Below are 22,414 nucleotides of genomic sequence, written 5' to 3'. Positions count from 1 at the left end.
AAATTGCACTGAGATTCACAAAGTAACTGGACATTATACCAGATGAAATTCCCAACCTTGTAAATACACTGCACGTATATAAACCATACCATTAAGATTGCTGTGGCCACATTTTGTAAAGAAATCAATGTTCTCTTTTGAACTGCAGCTGTTTCAAACATTACCTACTTGCTTAGTGGCTGGTGGACTTGCTAAAGAAGCCAGAGAACTGAGTCCATGCATCTCCTCAAACAGGCATCACCCTTTCCAAAGAGAGGAGGATGTTACTCTTCACTTGAAGACGAGGCAGATTTGTGGAACCAAAAAACAAGTTGAAGGAGGTAGTTTGAATTATTATTTAGACTACCAAGCTGGAAGGTGTCTCCTGAGTTGCAGTCTTTGTGATTATCTAACATAAATTGCATGGACAATCATGAGATAAATGACTTTAAGTTCTTTGGGTATGTGGGTCTTTACAGCAGAAAATGTATGGTAGCAGGAGTTAGGCCATGAAGAATCTCTACAGTATAAGTAATTCAGTGGAAGGAGAGTAAATATGGAATTAGCAAGTGCTCGGAGACACTTAAGCATAGGAGAGACACCTCTTCTACACATTGTGTTTAGAGGGAGTTCGTGCGTATTTAAAAGAAATAGAAAACATTACCAAAATTTTCTGAATGCTCTCGATGAATCATTTGTTTCCCTGTGTTGAAGAGTCCTTACAGTAATTTCTGTAACTTGCAGTGATTGCCTGCTTAATGTGAGGGTGAAGAGTTTGTGGGCTACGCGGGTGGCTTGGAGCCTCCATGGCTGCAGATCCTTTCATACTCCTGCAAATGGCTTTTGCTCTTTATCATGGACCGTTCTCTTTTTCTCTTCCTTGTTTGAAGCGGAGAGGTGCTGAAGTAGATACTTTTTTTGTCAAAGGATATTGGATGCACACGTTTGTGTATAGGTATGTGTGTGTAAATACAACTGAGTCTGTGGAAAAAAAATCAACTGTCTTCCAAAATTATTCTGGATGATGTATTTGTGTTTTCAAGGAAGACAGACAAACTCAAACTGGTTTAAGGTAGAGCCTCTAATGAGTTTATGAATTGGATGATACAGCTGGCTGATCTACAAAAGGAGGAAATACCGGGCTGGGTGGAACTGAAAGTTTTTATAATACCCTTTCATGGATTAAAAAAATTTTGTTCTCATTCCTAGGTGCTCATACAGGACATCTCTCTCCTGCCACCCCCCTTTCCCACCTTTATTTTCAACTTCTAGCTGCCAGTAGACTCCCCGTAGAAATTTCTGTGGATGTCAGCATGTTTTTCTTTCTGAAGTGAGGGAGTGTTGACAGCTCTCAGATCCTGCACAGGGGAAGTGAGCAGGGAGGGAGCCTGGGGAGGAGGTTGTCTGGTGCAGTTTCTATCGGTGGAGGAGGTACTGGCATCGGTTTGGTTTGTTCCCAACTTTTACCCTTTTGCTGAGTGTGTAAGAAAAACCATCTGGCAAAAGGAATTGCAGTAAGCCTTGAGATCATTTTGAGGTGAGAAGGGTGAGACAAATCTTTCAAAAATATTGCTCTAGACTGAAAACAGATACAGAAAAAGTTGGTTTGAAAGATTCCCCAGCCCACCCCCCCACCCCCCCCCCAGGAGACAGGTCCTCTGCCCTGGTAGTTCTGCCATAAATGCACACGCAGAATTCAAAGCCACTTTTCTAGGCAGAAGGCTGTAGAAGTAGGGCATGGCTATTTGATGTTGGAAAGGCCTCACAAAGAAAAAAAAAATCTGTATTAAATTTATGGTGAAAATTCTCTTTGTGTTTGAAATAATTTTCCTATTGTTTTGTGAATGTACTTGGTGTATTTAATCTCAAAGTGTTGAAGAAAGTTGCTGATAAAGAATTTCATCATTCATGGTTGTTGTCTTGAACTTCCAAATCCTACCTGCTATCCAAGAAAAAAATGTAAGAAAAACCTACGTTTTCAAAATAGGCATTTTAAAATCTTATGTTGAGGAAGCTGGAGTTAAAGGAGGTCTAAACGCAGTTCTTTCTCTGTAGCTTACCTTTGCATTAGACAAGTTGCACTGTGTGTTGCATGATGAATTGTCAACTTGCCCACAAAAAATCTAAAAAAAGTCAGAATGGTAGCTGTTCTAAAATTGGGGCTTTATAACACAGCTTCTGCATTAATTGCAGATTAATTCTGTGTATTGACAGGAATTAGGGCTAACAATGTGAACAAAACCTTGAACTGGGAGTCTTGGATCCTCTTGGAAATAAGGACCTTGTGGCTTGGGGAAAGTGAAGGGGGCAGGCTGAAACTCATGTAATTGGAAAGTAAAAAGCTTTTTAAAATCAAATCCCCCCCAAAACCAACCCTCGCTTCTGAGTGAAAAGTTCTGCACGTGTATGTTTTCAGGCAGTAGTTTAGTAAGAAGGAAAAAAAAAAGCTATTAGATTCTAATATCACAGCTAAAAGGGTTTTCTGAGGTTTTTTGCAGAAGGGAACCACAGAATTAGCTATTTGGTGCTGTGACATTTAGGGTAGCTCTGATGATAATCCTGAAGAATTCCAAGTAAGATGTCAGACTCTGACCTGTTGAGCTTGTTTTACTCTTCATACAGTCGTATTGTTGAGGGTTTGCGGTGGTTTTTTTTTTTTCCCCTGACTATAAGTATGATGAAGTAATTCTAATGGCACGATTATTCTCATACAACCACTGTCTGCACAGACTCTGTTGTGTCACAGAACAAGATGCCTTGTGAAAACACAGACTGTTTTCCCCCTTCTATAAAATTAGTTATTGAAAGTATCTTCACAACATGTAATTATGTCCACATCAGGAAGGCTTTTCTACATAATTATCCCACTAGCTATTCTACCAGGTGTAGAGATTTTCCTCCAAAATGCTTTCCAAGGATTTGGTAGCCTGCAACATGGCTCTCTTTCAAGTTCTCTAACTTTATATTTATCCTATATGCCCTATGGCTTGTGTGGGCATTTTAATGCTCGCTTTTAGTGTAAACCCTTTGCTTTCCTTAGTGTACAGTAGATCATTCTAGGATTAATCCTGTATAACAGTGACTTGGCTTTTTAGCCCCTTGCCTTAAGCTAAAAGTTATCCTGGATGAGAACGCTGTGTGTATAGATGCCTGCATTAGCTGATGCTCTAGAACGAGGTTATCATATGTGTTTCTGTACACCTATACGTATATACAGATGCACACATGCTGCTCTATCTGCCTCTTTGGGAGCTCATCCCGCAGCTCCTGGGCTGGCTGGAGAGCACGTTTGACTAAAGCAAATTGTGCAGTCGTCCCAGAGGCAGAACAGGTTTTCTGCCAAATCCCAAGGCTAGGACCATCGTGTTTCTATCTGGAGATCTGTTGGTGGAGTTAATAGGCTGTCAGATCATAAGAGGGCTTTTTTTTCCTCCCTCCCACAGTTATAAAAAGGTAGCTACATCAGACTCTGTTAAAAAATACTGAAATTCACAATAGTAATTGAAAGTTTGGGTACTGGCTGTTCACCAAACATTCTCTAGAGCACAATAGTATCCCAACATCTAAGTGTTTACAAACAAAAGGATAAAGTTGTAATCCCCTTGTCATAACACAAGCTTTATGGGATACATGCACCACTTGAATGTGGTCAGGACTAAGCAGATTATTGTACTAACAATACAGAAAATTTAGCTCTGAGTAGAAAACACCCCAAACCCACAAAGCTGCTGTTCAGCCTGAGTTCTTGGTTTGGGGGGGGCTTCCCTCCCTCCCCCCGAGTGAGTTGGCAAAAATTAGTTTTGTCTGTAGAAACTAAGTAACCGTCAACTATGCCTGGAATGCCTTGGAGCACTGAAGGAATTTTCCAAGTAACAGTGATTACTTTTGTTCCTTTTAGCTACACAAGTTTAGGCTTTGAACTGTGTATGCTCTTCCACATTTTTTCTGATGTATTTGGGGGTTTTGTATTTAAAGAGACTGTTTCTGTTCACAAAAAACCTTTTGCTCAAATAGGGCAGTGTGGTTTTCACCCAAAGAGCTCAGTATTGCTATGGAGATAAAATTGAGACTCCGTAAGAATAGTATTAATTGGAGGATGTCATCTAGAAGTTGGACTCTAGTGGGATTCAGCATTTTGATACCACTTGGTCTACATGTAAAAATGGGGAAAGAATATTTATAAACTCTTAAAACCAACAACCTTAAGCACTTTTACCTTCTGAAATATTCTGGGAAAATGGATTTCTGAGGATCGTAGGATAAAGAAGCCTGAAGTGATCAAACTTGATTTAGTTGACATTTCCTCTCATTGTATACCTAGCAGCAGCAAAATGTGTTGCAAGTTGTATTTGTCTGATACGCGGAGAGGAAACAGCTTCTCAATTAATTCTACTATTTCTTATCAGTTGTCATACTGCTGTCTTTCAATTGTGTCTATGCTAAAAAAATAATTAAATTTATTGTCTAAATTTTATTTCACCATTGACTGGTTTTATTTTATGCCAGGAAAGAAATTCTGCAGCTGAAATTTAAACAGTAAAACTCTGAACATTGCAGTGTCTTTTCTAACTAACTGCTGGCTCTTCAAAAAACTTTATTCTGAATCCTTTATTCATATAGGAAAAAAAATACTACAAATTAAAGGATCTGCTTCAGAAAGATAGCTGGGTTCCCAAACCTCAAACAAATGCAAGATCTTCCTGATTTTTTTTGTGCCTACATCCTTATCTGGTGTGCCTGACGTTGTCTGCCTTGAGACTTGCTGGTGCTAGAGCTCTTCAGTAATTCCTAGACCACTTACCAGCTTCTAGGTAAGCTCCTGTGGTACAGGGAGGATATCTTTGCTTCTTCATGGTGGAAGGTAAACTTGCAAATCGTAAGTCCCTTTATTCAAAAACAAAAGGCTGTAATGTAGTGGTTTGTTAAATCCTGCCTCCTGTTACAGGCAGGTATCTACTGCCAAGACAGCATGAGTGATGCACAGGTCCTTTTGGTATTCTGCTCCATCTGTGCCCAGTATTTACTACCCGAGATATAGCTAGGGGTCAAACTCAAAAGTCTTGTTTGAAAGATGAGTTTTCTTGAAAAACCCTTCAGTCCATGAAAGCTATTACCTTTTAACCCATCGCTCTTCAAACAAAGCCTACATTTGCTTAGTAAAGGTCTGCGCTAAGGTTCTGTGTGATATTTGATTTGTCTGAGGTGTTCCCAAGCATCCTTACCCTGCTGTGTTTGAGTGGGGAAGCTCACAGCAGGTGAGTGAGTGAGAAGAAGCAAGGGAAAACACTATACAGAAGCCACAAAAGGAACTGAGCATTATAGTTCAAGGTTTTTCATATGGTTGCTATTTGGGGCATAGGTAACCAGGGAAAGGAGGGAAGGAAAGATCTGTAGGGACAACTAATTCTGCCCAGTGTAGCGTTAGTTATTTGGTTCCAGGGAATAGCTGAAATACGATGTAGTTGTGTATTTGTGTCAGAACCCAGCATAGTTATTGTACTACTTTTTATCTGCAACAAATTATTAATAAAATCACAGAATGGCTGAGGTTGGAAGGGACCTCTGGAGGTCATTGGACATTTGTCCTTTAAGTGCTATGTTACAGTTTCTTTCCTTTGACTAGATACCGAGGTCAGGTCTGGGGCTGCTTATCCTGTTGTGTTAGCCCCAGGTGCACTGAGCGAGAGTGAAGGTGTAGTTACAACATAGCATTTCTCTTCCAGATTTGCTTGGAAGTGTGAAGGGGGCATCATGGTTGTGAGTGTTAAAACAAGGTCTTTGAACATGGGGTGTGAACAGTTCATCTGATACTCAATTTAAGAAGTATCAGAAACACAGTGGTGTGGTCTATATCTGTACAAACTCTAAAAAGAATACACTTGCTACAAAGTGCAGTTGTTCCTGCATCCGAAGGATAAATTACTGTGACACATGATGCTAACTTTACTTTTAATAAAATGTGTGTGAATACAAATTGATTTAAGGCAAACTAATTCAGCCAGGAGCATGAAGATGTGGTCTTACAGAGTAATAGCTGGGAGACACTGACACCTTTCTGCTGTTAAGCCCCAAGTAGTTTTTCCCCATCAGTATGTTTTTCTAGTTGCATTTTTAGCTACTTCTGAGAGTTTATGCTGAGCAGTTCCTGCTGAAGGGCATAAAATAGCACTAATTACATTGGAATCTGATATGCTTGTTTTTGCAATGGTTATGGAAGACTGAAAGTGGAAAGCAATAAGAGTTTCTGGAGATTTGCTGGGACTTCCCTAATTAATAGTTACTGTTGTAATTGTTCCCTCTCCTCTTTTCTCTTTTAACCTGCAAATTCTTACTATATTTTGCTTTTCCAGAAGCTTCTGAAAATGGTAAAATGTTATGTTTCAATTCCCCAAATTCAGCATAGCCTTGTGCCACTGAGGAGTGGCAGCCAAATTTATAGTTTGGATGTTGTTGCGGTCACTAATGGCATAGGAAATGTTCTTTTTAAAAAAAAACAAAAAAAACAAAAAAAAACCCAAAAACAAAAACAAAAAAAAACCAAAAACAAAACACACAAAAAAATACCCAGGAAAAAAAAAAAACCAAAACGCCTGGCTTGTCAGATCATGTCCTACAGCCTCTATATCTCTTTTCCCTGCTTTCTGACTTGCTGCCTCCCACCTTTCTCCTCCCATTTGCCCCATCTGCCCATTTCTGATTTAGGGAAGAAGCAGGATGTGCTGTGACTGATTTAGAGCATGTGCTGATTTGCCAGCTGGCTGCCATCTCTGCACTGTTGGGTTTACCAAACAGCATAGATAAGGTCTGAGCTATCCTCACCTCTTCCTGGTAATGTTGCACCCCTACTCATTTGCTGTGGTGTTCTCCCCACAAGATTTGCAAAATCCTCAAATATACTTAAGGTCACACTATAGCTTCCCTCTCCTTTTGAACCTGGAAAGCCAGAATAAAAACTGATCTGAGATATTACTAAAATAGCACTAATAGCTATAGCTGAACAGAGTAGTTTATTCTGTTTGAATATATCATTTCATTATTGGAGATTCTATTCTTTTTGTAAAAACAACAGAAGCAATAGTGGTGTTGGACATATACTGATGGTTTCAGTTGCGAATTGCTATGGTTTTATCCCATGTTTAAATTGTGCGTAAGATCTGTGAAACCACTAGCATTTTTAAATGAAAGCAAATGTGTCTTGGTCAAGAAGCTTATACTGTGTAAGAGCTAGCTTAAAAAGAAATGATTACTCAGGGATACATGTCTTCCTTCACTCTTGAAACAGCATATATATTCACTTGGCTGCAACAAATAAAATAGTAATAAATATAGGCAGTTGTTTTAGAGTATTCTCTTTGTCCTTTTTTATTTTTAGAAAACCTAGATACATTAGATTCCCCCCACTTCTTTTCAACATGGAGTTGAAAAAAGATAAAAGAGGGGAGTTGGCGAAAGAAAGTCCTGTCAGTCTGGATTCAAGTGAAAACATGTAGCTGAAAACCTCTTAGTGACATCCTTCAGTAGCTAAAAGATAAGTTTTCCCTTCCTGTCCTGGAAGTTTCTGCTGCATTTGAGATAGATGTGAATTATTGGCTGTCAGCCGAGGAACAATAGCAAGTCCTGCCTGCACCTCTGAAATGGCAGCATCCTTGGGGGAGACTGCTGGATAGGCACTGGATGGGTGCTTTAAGAGTCCTGCAGTGATCATTTCGCTGTGTGCTCCTTTTCACTCTCTACCTTGCAGACACAGGTTTGGACATGGGTTTCGGTGTGAGCAGTTTGGAGGTGACACAACTGTACATGATCTTTTCTGCTTTAGAACCACTTGTGATTCTTTAAAATTCTTTATGATTACAAGTTGTCAGCATTAGGATCCAGCCTTTACCACAGGAAATGTTCTTTGCATACGTTGCTGTCATCCAGCATGTTTTGTAGAAGATACTACCCTGCTCTAGAGGTGATGCTGTTGCTTAGTATTTACCTTTTATCACCTCTGAGATGGACTGTAGCAATGCACCATACTTGGGCATGGAGCCTCTTCTAAACACCCAGCACTTCCAGTGTGTGCTTGTAGCTATGTAGGCTGCTGTGGGTGCTGTATCCCCATATCTATTAATTTCCCATGGGATTTTGAATCAGGCTGAAAATCTTTCCCTGGGTTTCTGGGCCCAGGTATAGCAGCACGTAGCTGCAGTATTAATGGGTTCATACGTGCACAGCACAATGCTGCGTAATACAGTATGCACCCTTAATGCTTTCCTTAGGGAAACATTTGTCTGATTTATTCTCCTCTTGGTCCAAAGTAGGTCTAGGTAGCTGTGCTGTATCCTAAATGCTGTATGCTGGGTTTCTTAGATATAGGGCTTCCATTTGCTCATGTTTGGATTAAGTGAGGCTGCAAGACATGGGCTTATGTCTTTGTGCAGCTCTTTAGAAAATTTAAGACCTTTAGTCTGAACTAAGCTTGATGATTTACATAGCCTAGCATAATCCATCCTCTTAAAATTGTATATGTGACAGTACTTCTGAGATTATATCCTTATTGCTGCTTTAATCCAAATACTCAATAAGACGTCCTGTATCGAGGGCTGGAAAGATCAACTGCATTGTCACAATATAATCCTGCCTTGGGACTGGGCTGGGGCATGTGAGCATAACTGCTTGCTGAATTAAGAGCAGCGTTACCTCTGAGTGCTAAACTCAAACTCAGAATCTAGGCTTGCTTTTCTCTTTGTTTTACAAGAAGAATGATCTTCCTGCAGGAACAGGAGTAAGCCTGCCGTGTAAGCAGGAGCACCCCTAAAAGCCACTTAGCAGTTTCCAGTGAAGTCCTTCAGCAAAACGCTCCACTAGCATTTCAGAGCACAGAAAGCCAACAAAATTCTCTTGTGTCTCTCTTGGAGTAATCCAGACAGGCTCTCTGGTGTCTCCTGTGTCCGGATCAAAGCCCTGGTGAAGGAGATTCCCTCAATAAGCCTCCATATCTACAACCCACCTAGCAGCAACAGCGACAGTTGAGAATCTGCGCCAAGCATGCTGCTAAGGACCTTGGGAGAGCTTTTATTCAAACTTAGCCAGATGGCAGGGGGAAAAGCGGTCATGTTGTTACTGCTTACTTGAATGACCCTGCGACATGGCTGTCATGGGGTAGCCTTGACTTAAATAATCATCCTGCGTAGCAGGTCATGCCGACTCACTCCAAAGTCACCTTTGTTCCTGTTATGTCAAACAGATATGCATATTACATCCAAGCCTAAGTAAAAAGACATGATGGACTTGCTTAATAAATAATTATTTTTGAGAGACAATGCTGAGAAATTACTATTTTTAAACTCGCTTCTCAAGCCATATGAGCAGCAAGAACTCTGAGAGTAATCTTGTATGGCTCCCGTGTCTTTCTCCTGCTCTGTTCAAAAGAAATCAGTGATGCTTGTCACAAGACTTTACTTGTTACTGATGTCAAGAGCTTCCTAATCTCATTTGGAAGGTACAGGACAAGGAGAATATCGGTTCTTCATTCTTGTGTGTTTGCTGCATTTCTCCAGTCTTCTGTATGTGGGAAGACTGCATAACCTGCTGTCGGGGCATTGACTGATGCTGTGCTGTCATTTTAAAGGTCACTCCAGTAATTTTGTTGTTTAAAAAAAAGAAACACACTAACTCAAAAAAACCCAAACAAACTTTCAAATTACACACATAACAGATTGAAGGAATTGCTGTTCTCTGCTCATTCTTGCAGGGAAACAAATGTTTGCTCTGCTGCCCCAGCAACCGTGAGAGAGCTGAGTTGGGCAAGTCCAAGGGTTGGATTCTGAAATTTTCTCTTGAATAACTCTCTTGAAGTTGCTGATCAAGTGGTTTTGGAAATTTTTACATTGCTTGGGTACTTTGTTTTTAAGAGACAGTGACACCCACAAAACGAGAGAGAGTGAGAGAGGTGTCACAAGAAAAAAAACAACTGGGAGAGAATGGGGAAGAGATGGTGGCTGCATGAGGAAAATCAGTGGCTTTGAATTTAAAATCAACTTATTTAGAGCAGCATCTCAAATCTTACTCTTGAAAAGAGATAAGCATTGGTTTATAAAATTACTTGGGATCTGTAAGCAAGGGGAGATGTGAGGAGAGAAACAAACTTTTTAAATACAGTGTTCCAATGATGAGGTATTAATTGATAGAGTAATTAAGCTAAAATCACTACAACTAACAGTCTTTGGTTTTCTTTTGTCTTTCTTTTTCATACCCCAACCCTATACCAAATCCCTTTTGCTCCTGATGCTGCGGGCAACAGTAGGACCCAACCAAAGGTAAGGGCTTTTATTGCATGTTAAATCAGTGTGTGAAAAATTGCTATATCACTTATTCAGTCTTGGGTTATCCAAATATTAAAAGCATTTAAAAAAACAGCTCTGTAGTTGATCAGCTGTTGAGTAAGAAACTCGAAGCATCTCCTTGCTGCAGAAGAGCACTGTATACAGCCTGTGCCAAAAAATGAGTCACAGGAACAAATGAGAACATACATACTCAGCATTACAGACTGAATGGAAGACTACTTGTTATTTGGGGGCTTTTAAAAGCATTTTCTGGTATCTGAGTTACAGCAAACTCATTTTGTTGTTATGGCTTATGATCCCGTGCCTCTGTATTTGGTATGCAGATATCTGTCTATCCTAGCATATTAGGATTCAGCTTTATTGATGTGGTCATATAGCTAATGATGTTTTATTAAATGCTCTGAAGGCGTGGGATGTTATAATAAGTTCATTTGTATATTAAATTCAAAGAACCAAAACCTTAATTTTAAATAAACAAGCTGTTTCCTCAATTAGAGGATGTAAAATAACCACTTTTATGTCTTGATGCTAGGACATTAATGTAGTATGGGGGAAAAAAAAAAAGCAATGTATTTTTGTAAATACATTATTTAAATTTCAAGGACTTTGCTATATTAAGCATTTTCATAAATGTAGGTAGTAAGTTTGAATGTGTTGGTAGTATGGGTTTTCAACTCTCGCATAATTTTTCTCATTATTTTAGTTTAAATACTTGAAGATTTGCTTTATTGCTACTTCACTAAAATGCAACATGAAAATATGTTAACAGATAAAAGGAAATTTTCAGAAATAATGGAATGAGGATTCAGAAGGTGGGTGTGGGATGCTGACGTGGTGCGCTTGCTCTGCCAACATGATCTGAAATAATGCAAATGTCAGCTACATAGCAATGCAGAACATCTAAAGGGGAAAGAGCAGCCTTCGTTAAGCTTAGAGGAGAAATAAACAGCCAAAGAGCAACACATTGCTCTTCCCTTTTCCTATATCTTACAGAGTAAATTTTGCCTGTGTGAATGTAGGTCAGACATCACCCTGATTTTGGTTTTTTTCTTCTTGCAAATACATACCCAGGGGAGTTATTTTTGCAAACATCTGTCCCAAAATATGCACTGTCTTATTTGAGGTCAGCTTTCATGGTGAAAGGTGCCTGTGAACTTTGAAATGGATTTACCACAAAATTGAAACTTTTCTATTTAAAAAGATTATAGCGCTACTCTTCTCATGATAAAACTAATTTGCTCTGTATTGTTCTTTACAAGTATTAGACTTTTGTGATGACTGCTTCTGTTTGTCAGCAGTGTATAAATACATATTCCTCTTGTGCAGAAAGAGGTTCCTACCCTAAGGCATGTCTTTAATTTATGCAGACAAGAGACACGGGGAGATGGTAGGCAGAAGCAGCTAGGGGACATCTGTCAGTTTGCAAAACAGAAAGTCTTGTGAAAAATGAATTGCAAGGATGGGTTTAAAGGAACATAAGGAGAGCTGCTGGACATCCATTCGGTTGCCACATGGAGAACTTTTGGAGAGCATGGAATAGGATTCACACAGTAGAAAGGAAGAAATAAAAGCAAGGAACAGGCTTGCATATAGGAAGAGGCGGTGTTTGTTTAGGCTTCAAACTGATAGAAATTAAGTAATTCTGTAGGAATGTGTATTATGTTCAGAATGGCCCCGAGGAGTGTGATGTTACTCGCCATAATACAGCGCTGTCAAAATTTGGGTAACGTGTTTGATTTGGCAACAGTTTTTATAAGGTGTTCTCCTGGTTATTTTCCTACAGGTGTTTGCTTACGATCACTGCTTTTGGTCTATGGATGAATCTGTTAAAGAAAAATATGCAGGTAATATTTACTGTAGCTTTGTACTTGTTGTTTCCAAGTGCGAATGATCTAATTAAAATACAGTGTTTGCTACAGAGCACAGACCATATGGCACGAAGTGCCTTCCCGTATATGACTACTTGTTGTCAAAAGAAAAAGGAAAATCTTTGATTATTCCTGTTTCTCTTCTCTAAAGATGATAATAGCAATAGGCATTGCTACCTGTTTGCAGTCTAGGAAATAGAGAAATCCATCACAATAATGGGTTACTCGTATTTACATCTGTATTTAAAATACTGTTCCAAGTACATAATTTTAAAAGCATCAGATCTGTTTCTTTTCAGGATTTGAGGAACATTGCTATATGTAATTTCATGTTTCACAGTGCTGATGGGAGTTTGACATTATATTAGACCTTAATAATGGAGTATCAAAAAAAGCCTAATTTAATATAGGGGTATGTGAATTCATGTGGTCTGGTGAGAATGTGTAATGTATTTAATTTAAAGTTTTCTATGTATTATTATGACACATTTTGGCAAATAGTTATGGTAAAATATGAAATATATTTGGACTTAACCCTCTTGTCATCTGTTCCTTTCGTACTTGTTATCTTTTAAAATTGGGATCGGTTAAGCTTGTTTTACGTTTATTTAAAAAAAAAGCAAGGAAAATAAAAGATGCGTATGTTTCTAGATTTTAATTTTTGTAACAAATAACTAATGAATAGTAATTCAGTGAGGAACAGAGAAAAATGTGACACTTTCAGCCATACAAATTACATACGAAGGTAAATTTTTTGTTTCTCAAACTAATGGAGGCGCCTATGTCGCTTATATTATGGTCTGTTATACATTGGAAGTGTTTGATCCAAAACCATTCTGCTGTCCTTGGCTAGGCACAGCTATTAGTAATTTTGATGGGGAATTTTGCATGCGTAAAATTCGGAGTGGACTTGGATGTAGAGATACGGACTTCAATCGGTGAGAGAAAGGAAAGCTTTCGGGAACATTAACATATTTGAGAGGACTTTTCAGTCCGTAAAATTCTCCCATGTCTTGTTCAGACTTTAGTTCCTCTGCTTGTAAAAGAAAATCTGAAAATACAGGTTTTGTTTAAGTAGATAGTACCCAAATATATTAAGAATTTCTTCCTTTGCTTGGAAAAGAAGCCAAAAAACTGTTCCTGCAGATTTAATTCAATTGCAAAATAAGTGATATACCCTATATTTTTCTAATGCATATCTATCTTGTGCTATAATATCTCCCATGTTGTTGCGATTCCTTCTCTGCAAAAATCTCCTCATGGTATTATTTAATATCTTACACATATACAGTAAAATTATCTAGTGCTCTACTCATTGCCCTAGATTAAAATCAGCCGTCAGTTGTTAAAATGTACAGGTGAGTATGTTTTGAGGTGGTGTCATTCACCAGTGGATTAAATTCTGCAGTTGGTAGTAGATTTTCTGCTGATAAAACTTCTGAATATTAACATTGATAGGATGTTGTTTTAAGCACATACAGGTATATGCATGATAATCACAGCTTCTGATTTTTACAGTAGTATAAATCTGGTGCACATCTACTGGCTGATGGTCTTGCTCCTGTAGAGGGAGGAAATACTGGATGCTATTCAGGCAACAACAGCAGGAAGACACTAACTGCTTTTACATAATTATTGAAGAATCCAAATCAAGCAAAAAATATCTCTTGCTTTGTTACAATGTTAGCTTGTGTGTTTTACTTCTTAGGTCAAGATGTTGTTTTCAAGTGCCTTGGAGAGAATATTCTTCAGAATGCCTTTGAAGGCTATAATGCTTGCATCTTTGCCTATGGGCAAACTGGTAAGTCCCTTCCGGATGTAAGCAAAAAATATTGTTGACGCAAATGGTGTTACATTCTGACTGAAGAGTCTTTTCATGGCTATTGTGACATTGTTTCAGGAGAAATGCCTTTTAATGTAGATAAGAAATGTTTTTCTCTTTTGTAACATTAGATATGAGGTGAACAGGATGAGAAATAGGATTTTGTCTGTTGCTGCTGGCTACCCTTATTTCTCACACCGTAGATTATAATCTTTGGAATGACCATGATCGTCCTTGAGTTCAGTGCATCACTCATATTTTCTGCTTCTGCAGTTAGAAATATCTTTAATCGTAATTTTAAATGTAATGTGCTAAAATGCGTATGCTTGTGCAACTGATTTTTCTCATTGTGGCACATATGTAGGTGTTACTGGGTTGTTATCTGCAGTAAGACTATATCTACCTGAAGAAGTCTTCTGTCAGTTTGAACTAAATTTCTTGTTTTACTTTTCCTTTTAATTAAATAGTCTTTAGCTAAATGGTGTTTTGGTTACTTTAAAGTAGAAAACTGCACAAATGTCTTTCACTGAAATGCAAACTTTTCTTTTTACCTCTTCTCTCTTATTTCCTTTTCTGTGTTCCGCACAGCAAGAAACTTTGTTCCATGTACACTAATCATAGATTCACTCACACAGGATCTGGAAAATCATACACAATGATGGGTACTGCCGACCAGCCTGGATTAATCCCTAGACTTTGCAGTGGACTCTTTGAAAGAGCACAAAAAGAAGAAAATGAAGAGCAGTGTTTCAAAGTGGAAGTATCCTACATGGAGATATACAATGAGAAAGTCAGAGATCTTCTTGACCCAAAAGGGTAAGTAATTTGTGTGTCAACAGCACTGTGATGTCTTGTCATACACTCTTCCTTTCCATAACCAGTTTGCCTTAATGGATCCCATCTAAGGCATTTGTGTAGGATGGCTTTCGCTTCTTCCTGACCTCAGTATCCTTTCATTTTAAATCAAAATAAAGTAGTAAGACTAAAAGCTTGGAGTAAGCTCACCCTAATGCTAGCTTTTATGAAGTGACAAAAATGTCTATGTCAACATTTTACTTGTAGACCTAAGGCTTTTTTGTTTGCATTATAGTCCTTGTTCTGTGCTTTATTGTGGTATTTGTAAGACCATCATGTTTGAGATCTGTCAGTGAGAAACTGACTTTCTGTAAATGTTGTCTTAAGTCAGTCATGTGCTTATAAATAACTTTTTTTTTCCAACCAGAAGCCGTCAGTCATTAAAAGTTAGAGAACACAGTGTTTATGGTCCTTACGTAGATGGCCTATCCAAACTAGCTGTTGCTAGCTACAAGGTAAGGATCAATTTCATGAAAGGCTTGTATTGACATCCTAAACGCTAGGGTCCCTTAAGCAGATCAAAATTATTAAGCTACTCCTAACTGCCATGGCAGTAACATGGATTTTAGAGCAAGAGAGCTGTAGGATTGTTGTATTGTGATCAGAGGGGAGAACAGAGTTAAGAGCAGAAACTCATCTACATCCTGTACTATTGAGTAATTCTGGAAGTAATTAACCTGTTTAATGAAACAGCTTTCCTCCCAAACTTAAGATGAGTGTATGCTGTATCCATGAGGAAGTGTTCCATGATTAATTACAGAACCAGGATTTAGCAGAGATGGGCTTTCGGTACCACGTTTTGGCTGTCATGCTACTGCCTAGTAATTTCACTTACCAGTAGCACACAGGCACACTGGAATTATAAACTAGTGGTTGTTTACAAGGCAAATACTTAAGAACATTACATGAAGCTTGCTTGCTAGATAGACAATGTTTATATATGCATTTACAAAATGCCCTAATTTTTAAGAAGCATCAATGTACTGTGGGAGAAATGAGTAAATATGGGATGGAATTCTGTCATCTTAAGCAAAAGATGAAAATGGTGCAGTCCTTCCTATTGCAGTCTGTCCAGCTATTCATCTACCTCCCTTTGGTGGTTTCTGTTAAGACAAGACACGTTGCATGCTTTTCCTTTACATGTTGCCCGGCAGCTTTGTGTAATAGAGCATACAGAGTCAAAGTGGTCTGTGGTGGTCTTTTGTTTGATTGTTTTTTTGGTTTTTTTAGCACCATCCAGCTAGAGATGCTTAAATAAAAGTTAAGCCCAAGACTCTAAAGTTTTAACTATTTTACAGGATTGCTGTAAAACTCTGAAGCAGGCAAGCTGTATATTTCTCAAGTATCAAAACTTAACCTACCAGAGGACTTTATAAGCTCTTACATGTAGGAGGAATATAATGACATGTTTAGGGTAGTTCTGTTTTATAAAACATTGAGCCTTATGTCAGTATTACAGATTTCAAGAACATGTGTTTGACAACTGAGGCTAAAATGTTACAGTGTTCAAACATGAATTGCTGTTTCCTCACTTTTTTATTTGCTTTTGAGTATTGCTATGTGCAGCCAGGTGCATTTTTGTATTGGTAATTTAATATCTAGGTAGAGGTGATGGATGAATATGCATGTCACAACATTGTGTAATTTATAGTTGTTAAAGGGGAGATCACAGTATTTTTTCTCACACTTTATGTGAATAAACGGTAGGAAACTTAGTGGGGAAAATACTTGATGTATTTTACCAAAATGAGATTGTTTCAGTAGATAATTGAAAAGAATGCTAATGCAGATATGCTTACGGATGTGAAAATTGTATCTAGGACATTGAGTCCTTGATGTCTGAGGGCAACAAATCTCGAACAGTGGCTGCAACCAACATGAATGAGGAGAGCAGTCGGTCCCATGCAGTCTTCAAGATTATCCTCACCCACACACTCTATGATGTGCAGTCAGGGGTAAGTAAAACAAGTTACAAGGTCGCAATGTTAAGCTTGGATGTGTGTCTCTTGCTTTAATGTATTTCATAGACTCATAGAAATCTTGGTTGGAGCTGCGTCGTTTGCTACAGTCTCCTGCCCTTGTGCACTGCTAGCACTGAATCAAGTTAGCTATGGCTTTGTCTGGCTAAGTCCTCGTAATGCTCATGCGCTTATGCCCCAATGTAGGGAAATCAGTTTTAATAGGTTTGTAAGTAGAAATGTGTTTTTTGAAATGGAAAGCAAAAATGCAGGCCCCAAGTTGCAGCAGACCTGCTGGAGAGTGCAGGAAGGATCTCCTAATCCTAGAATGTAAACTAAAAAAACACTTCTTTTTAAGCAACAATGTGTAGTACAGACTTGGAGCAGAAACTAAAGGTATAACGTGTAGATGAAAAATAAAAGAACACCTAAGTATACATCTGGTAATCTCCTTCAAGGGTTTATTTCATGCAAATATGTATAAGTTATCAACTTTATAAAGAGAAACACTTACTCATTGCATTGTATGACTTTATATATATTAAATATCTAAAAGACATTTAAATGTGAAAGTATTTTTCTTTACCTTTCCTTCTACGTAAATGTTCCTTGGAGGAAGGATGTTAAATACATTTATGCTAATATTATTTAATCCCCCACAGAAAATGGTGATAAAGTAAAATTGAAATAGATCTGTACCCAAACTGTTTAAACTTTGTTGATAGATTCTGTACTTGGGCAATTCTTCATTGTCTTCAAAACTTTGGAGCAATTTTGAGTGTCCACGGAGTGAATCTAAGGCATGCATGTGCCTAAACATTGAATACAATGTAAAGCAGAGTAAGCATTTGGATTTTTTTCCTCCTTATTTCTCAATATTCACCAATCTTCTTATACAAACAATTTTCCTTATTCTTTATTTGTTGGGGTTTTTTTCCCCTTTGCACTTCAAATCAGCAGTCGTACTATACTAAACTTTTTCATTTGCCATAGTTTGTCATTCTGTTTTTGCTGTGGCTGTACTGCATTCTTATCATCCATATTTTTGTGGAGTCATGGTCAGCCTGTGGATGCAAGGTGGCAGTTCTGCTTGTCTGTCTTTTCTGCATCTTCCAGCAACCACTATGTGAGTTTCTGGAACAGATTTCTCTGTTTTCCCATCTGCTGGTCCTTTCAGTCCTGGAAATGACAAGTTTCAGTATGGCCTGATGATCACACTATATTTTGAGAGGCTTAGAGTAACATTTTTGAAAGCATATTGATTCTAATTATCCTGTTCATTTAGGGGAATGTAGTACTTTGCAACTGTGATACTGAGATGCTAAAGTTGTAGATGCTGCAGAAAAGCATGATGTGAGCAAACTGTTCTCAAAGACAATTAGCTCTTCAACTTCAAATTAACATATGAAATTCATGGAGTGTTTCAGAATGTCATTTCGGGTCAAATGAGATAAAAGGATTTGTAACAAAATCTGTGTTATGGGTTTGAATACTTGCATAGCTTGGATTGCTTTCTAGGAGGCTGTTAAGGATATAGGATAATTTGCAACTGTAATAATTTTTGTAAATTATAACGTGCTTCTTATCATGTTCATTTTTAGTCTCTGAAAAACAGAAGAAACCTGGTATAAAATCTGAGATTTCTAGGAGACTTTTCAAGATGGGATTGTAAACACCATGTCTTTCTGACTCCTTGGCCTTTACTACCTCTGCATTTTTCTTGGTTTAACATTTTTCTAATGTGCCCTGTGTACCCTCTCCTCTGGAGATTTCTGAGATGTCTTGAAGATATTAGTGTATCTGTCTTCACTTCAAATCCTCCTATTGTTTCTGAAGCAGCAGCTAGTGAGTTAACACAGGATACTGTTCAAGTCCAATGATTTTCAAAGGTTTTGAAACAGCTGCAGGGATTCTACACCAAGAAATGAAGCTTGATTCTTGTTAGAAAATACGTCAAACTATGTAACTTAATTTGAGTGAACTAACAGTAGCTGTTCTCTGGTTCCTTCTGCAGACATCAGGTGAGAAGGTGGGCAAGCTGAGTTTGGTGGACTTAGCGGGTAGTGAAAGGGCAACTAAGACTGGTGCTGCAGGAGACAGGCTGAAAGAAGGAAGCAACATTAACAAGTAAGACTCTGTGATTATTTCTTTTGCTTTTTTCATCAGTACAATCATGACTGCTAAATAAAGCATACTTGTAAAATAGGATAAAGTCAATATAAGCTCTTGTAGTTTTCTTCTTCCCTTCCCTCTACTACTCTTTCTGACATACAATACTCTTAAGTGGTTGAATGAGATCCCTGCCTATTTAAAATGATTGGCATTTTTAATTCTGTACTTCTGTTTTTGCAACTACCACATAGTTGCATTGTGAAGACATGATTATTACGGCTGAAAACATATACTGAAAACAAGAAGTAGAGCTTTTGTGAGAAAAGTGATCAAAACTGTACTAGGAACTTTTTCCTCGGAGTTCATTTTTGGAGAGAAAGTCACTGTCTAAATATGCATTTGTCTGATGAATATTTATGCTTGTTAATGGCTGCTTGTGTTCTCTGTGCAGATCCCTCACAACTCTTGGGCTGGTTATTTCTGCCCTGGCAGACCAGGCTGCTGGCAAGAACAAGAACAAATTTGTTCCTTATCGTGATTCTGTGCTGACTTGGTTACTTAAAGTAAGTACTCTGATCTTGTTTTTTTAAAGAGAAATAAAAAGGAGGAAAAGGGGAGAAGAATCCCATTCAATGACATAAAGCGCTGTTCTTTTGTCTCGTTTTCTGGTTTTGATGTTAACCATAATTGTCTTTGGAAAATTAGCTGGATATAAGCCATTAGTACCCCTACAAATTAAATATGTTCCCTGTCTTCTGCTGACCTGTAATGGCCTAAAGAATAAGGAACTTTAAAAAAATAATAATAAAAAAAAAAAGCACATTATCTTTTATGGGTCATTTTACATACAGCTTCACATACAACATTGGGGCTAATTTAATTTGGCCTATTGCCACATGCAACTGAATTTTACATACTGGTATGGTTAGCTGTGAAGATTTTGATTAAAACTATTACCTTTTCCTAATTGTCTATTTGTTAATATAGTCTACTTTTGTCAGCAGAGTATAATTGCAGAGCATTATACCAGTTACACTCTGAGGAACAGGTCAGAAGTCATTATATATCATATTCATGTGAAATGAGCAGTTAAATAATTTTCTGTACTGTATAGGACTCTATTTGGTATTATTTTGGGGGAAAAAAAAGTGTATCATGATGGCACTTGGATGAAGATCTGTAGGGTCTAAATGAAAAAAATCGTTAAATACGAGTTTTATGTTTGTCAAATTAAAAGGTAAGCTTTTGTTTTTGTTGTTCTTCCCACTTCGTAGATACAGTGGTCATGAAGTGTGGTAGCCTGATGACAAAAAATCTTGGGAGTGCAAGTTTGATTTTAGGTATAGTTGTGATCTGGATTTCTCCCATTTTCTGAATGAGTGGCAAACACAAGCATAGCTACTTCTGCCTGTAAAAAGCTTGCCTGCTGGTAAAGGTGGCTTGTCTGTCTTTATCTTATCTTGGCTGGTACAGCTTGAGTGGTCTTGGTTGAGTTGGATTTTGAAGGATTATTGAATTAGGTGTCAGATGTAGATGACTTCACTTTCATTTTTGTAACCTGTCATTTTGTTAAATTTTTCTTTTTCATCATTTGATTGGCAGGATGTTTCATAACCATGTCTCATAGAAATACTAACTTACCAAGTTTCCTTTTTTCCCTTGTGCTCTCTTCTATTGTTATCAAGGAGCAGCTAAGATATTTGTTAGTAGAAAGGTATAATCTGGGAAGAGACTGATTTTTGACACCACCAGCATTTTTTTTTGTCCTCTTACTTTTGTAGGTGCTCTGGCTAGATTTTGTTGTCTTGAATACTCTGCTTTGCTTCCCCACCCAGTCTTAGCAATGCTTTTAGATATTGTTTGAATTTGATGTCCCTATGATTTAACTGCGCACATGGGAAGAAAAAGATATTTGCAGGTTATACAGAGGTGTGGAGATTTAAAAAGATGTTTTCCTTAAGGAGATTTGAAAACAAAGTTGACTTCAATGCTTGAGTAAAATAAAATCTCTACTCATGTAACCCCTCGACACCACAACCCTTCATTTTTCTCAGTGCTGTCTTTTAATGAACCTTTTAGCATGACTACTGTGAAACGATTTATCTCTTCTCCCTGATGTAAACATCACAGATACTGGACATCAAATAGTACAGTCACGAGGGCTACATAAAAATCAGAATGGCATAATAGAAATAGTGTCTATGCTTTTCTACAGTAAAATAAATCCTCATTTCACAGTGTTCCTTGCCCTAAGACTTTCTTAGTGTTTAAATATATTTTTTGCCTCTCTATATTTACACTGAGTTTTTAATTAAACAAGTGCTTTTTGGTTCTCCGTAAAGATGGGAACAAAACCAACGTGCAGCTTGCTTCAGTTTGCTCCAGTGGCATGTGTGCTCGGGTTCCTGATGTGGCTGTAATAGTCTGAGCAAGCAGAGTGGAAACTTTCCTAACGAATTTCTAGCGTTGTTGTTAGAATTAGTTATGCTGTTCCATTTCTAAACAAATCCAGCAAGCAGACTGAAATTCCTGTTTAGCACCTGTCTGATGCATTGTAGCTATGATGACGATGGCCATACACAGCACTTGCTTTAGCTCATAAATAGAAGTGCACTTTTGTTCTGCCTTCTTTCAAGCAAACCTTCTTTGTGTCTTTAACATCCAGCTATATTAAGTGCAAACAAAAGGTTTGGGGCTTTTGGATTTTTTACAAACAAGCTCATTGAAGAGAAGCTTTATTTTGAAAGGGGAAAATTTAAACATTTTTTTAATTAAAGATCAAAGGAAGGATTTATTGGCTTAAAGAGGCCTGTTTGTAGAAGCCATGAGATGGTGGACTATCTTTCTCTCTAGCTTTCAACTTTGAATTATGATGCCGAAGTGGAGTAACTGTGTTCTAACACTAGGAATATGTGTCATATAGGGTCTCTCCACAAATCTGAGAAACTAGTAGAGTTCAGGAGACATTGAGATCTAACACTTTTTGTTTAATTTTACTGAGGATCTTTAGACAAAGTACCAGGTGAAAAATGTTATTGCAAGAGGAGGCTTGAAGACTGGCGTCAGGTTATGTGTAGGAAGCAAAATAAGTTGTCAGTGCTTTAACTTCTTGGTTTTGTCAAATTGTACTGGCACAAACGTCTTGTTTTCCCATTTTGATCAGAAGCCCTGCATGTTTTACTGACGACTGCTGTTAAAAATACAATTTCTGATCTCTAAATTTTAAGTTGTTTTCACAATAATCTTGGTGCTAGAGAAGACCGGGCCAGTTTAGTCTTAGAAATAACTTAAGTTATTTATTTCCACTCTGCGTGTCTCTACCACATGCAAACCCAGCCTTTCCAGGGTAATTTGCACATGCTGTCTTCACTAATGAGAGGCTGGCTTACTATTCGCCTACCTTTCTTGCTTAACATTAAAGAAACCAGTGAAATCAGCACAACAGTTTTATACATAAAACTTTTTCGGACAGTCTGGCATTGGGCTTGAATA

The 22,414-nt window shown here is 37.9% G+C and overlaps 1 protein-coding gene across 4 annotated transcripts in view; it reads left to right on the top strand.

The window, feature by feature from the left end:
* The window catches only part of KIF13B (kinesin family member 13B), a 128,932-nt gene that overhangs the window by 41,273 nt on the left and 65,245 nt on the right, over nucleotides 1-22,414 (top strand). For 3 of the 4 annotated variants that reach the window (XM_075048926.1, XM_075048925.1, XM_075048924.1), the window contains exons 3-10: nucleotides 10,265-10,280; nucleotides 12,091-12,151; nucleotides 13,884-13,976; nucleotides 14,633-14,813; nucleotides 15,220-15,307; nucleotides 16,673-16,807; nucleotides 18,825-18,937; nucleotides 19,374-19,485. In XM_075048926.1, coding sequence (XP_074905027.1) covers nucleotides 10,265-10,280; nucleotides 12,091-12,151; nucleotides 13,884-13,976; nucleotides 14,633-14,813; nucleotides 15,220-15,307; nucleotides 16,673-16,807; nucleotides 18,825-18,937; nucleotides 19,374-19,485 — 799 coding nt within the window. Of the gene's footprint in view, nucleotides 1-10,264; nucleotides 10,281-12,090; nucleotides 12,152-13,883; nucleotides 13,977-14,632; nucleotides 14,814-15,219; nucleotides 15,308-16,672; nucleotides 16,808-18,824; nucleotides 18,938-19,373; nucleotides 19,486-22,414 lie in introns of those variants that run through there. The other variant, XM_075048927.1, reaches the window with a different exon arrangement.

This window comes from Buteo buteo, chromosome 17 (assembly GCF_964188355.1).
Source record: "Buteo buteo chromosome 17, bButBut1.hap1.1, whole genome shotgun sequence".
NCBI lineage: Eukaryota > Metazoa > Chordata > Aves > Accipitriformes > Accipitridae > Buteo > Buteo buteo.
This window is presented reverse-complemented; position numbering and strand designations above follow the sequence as displayed.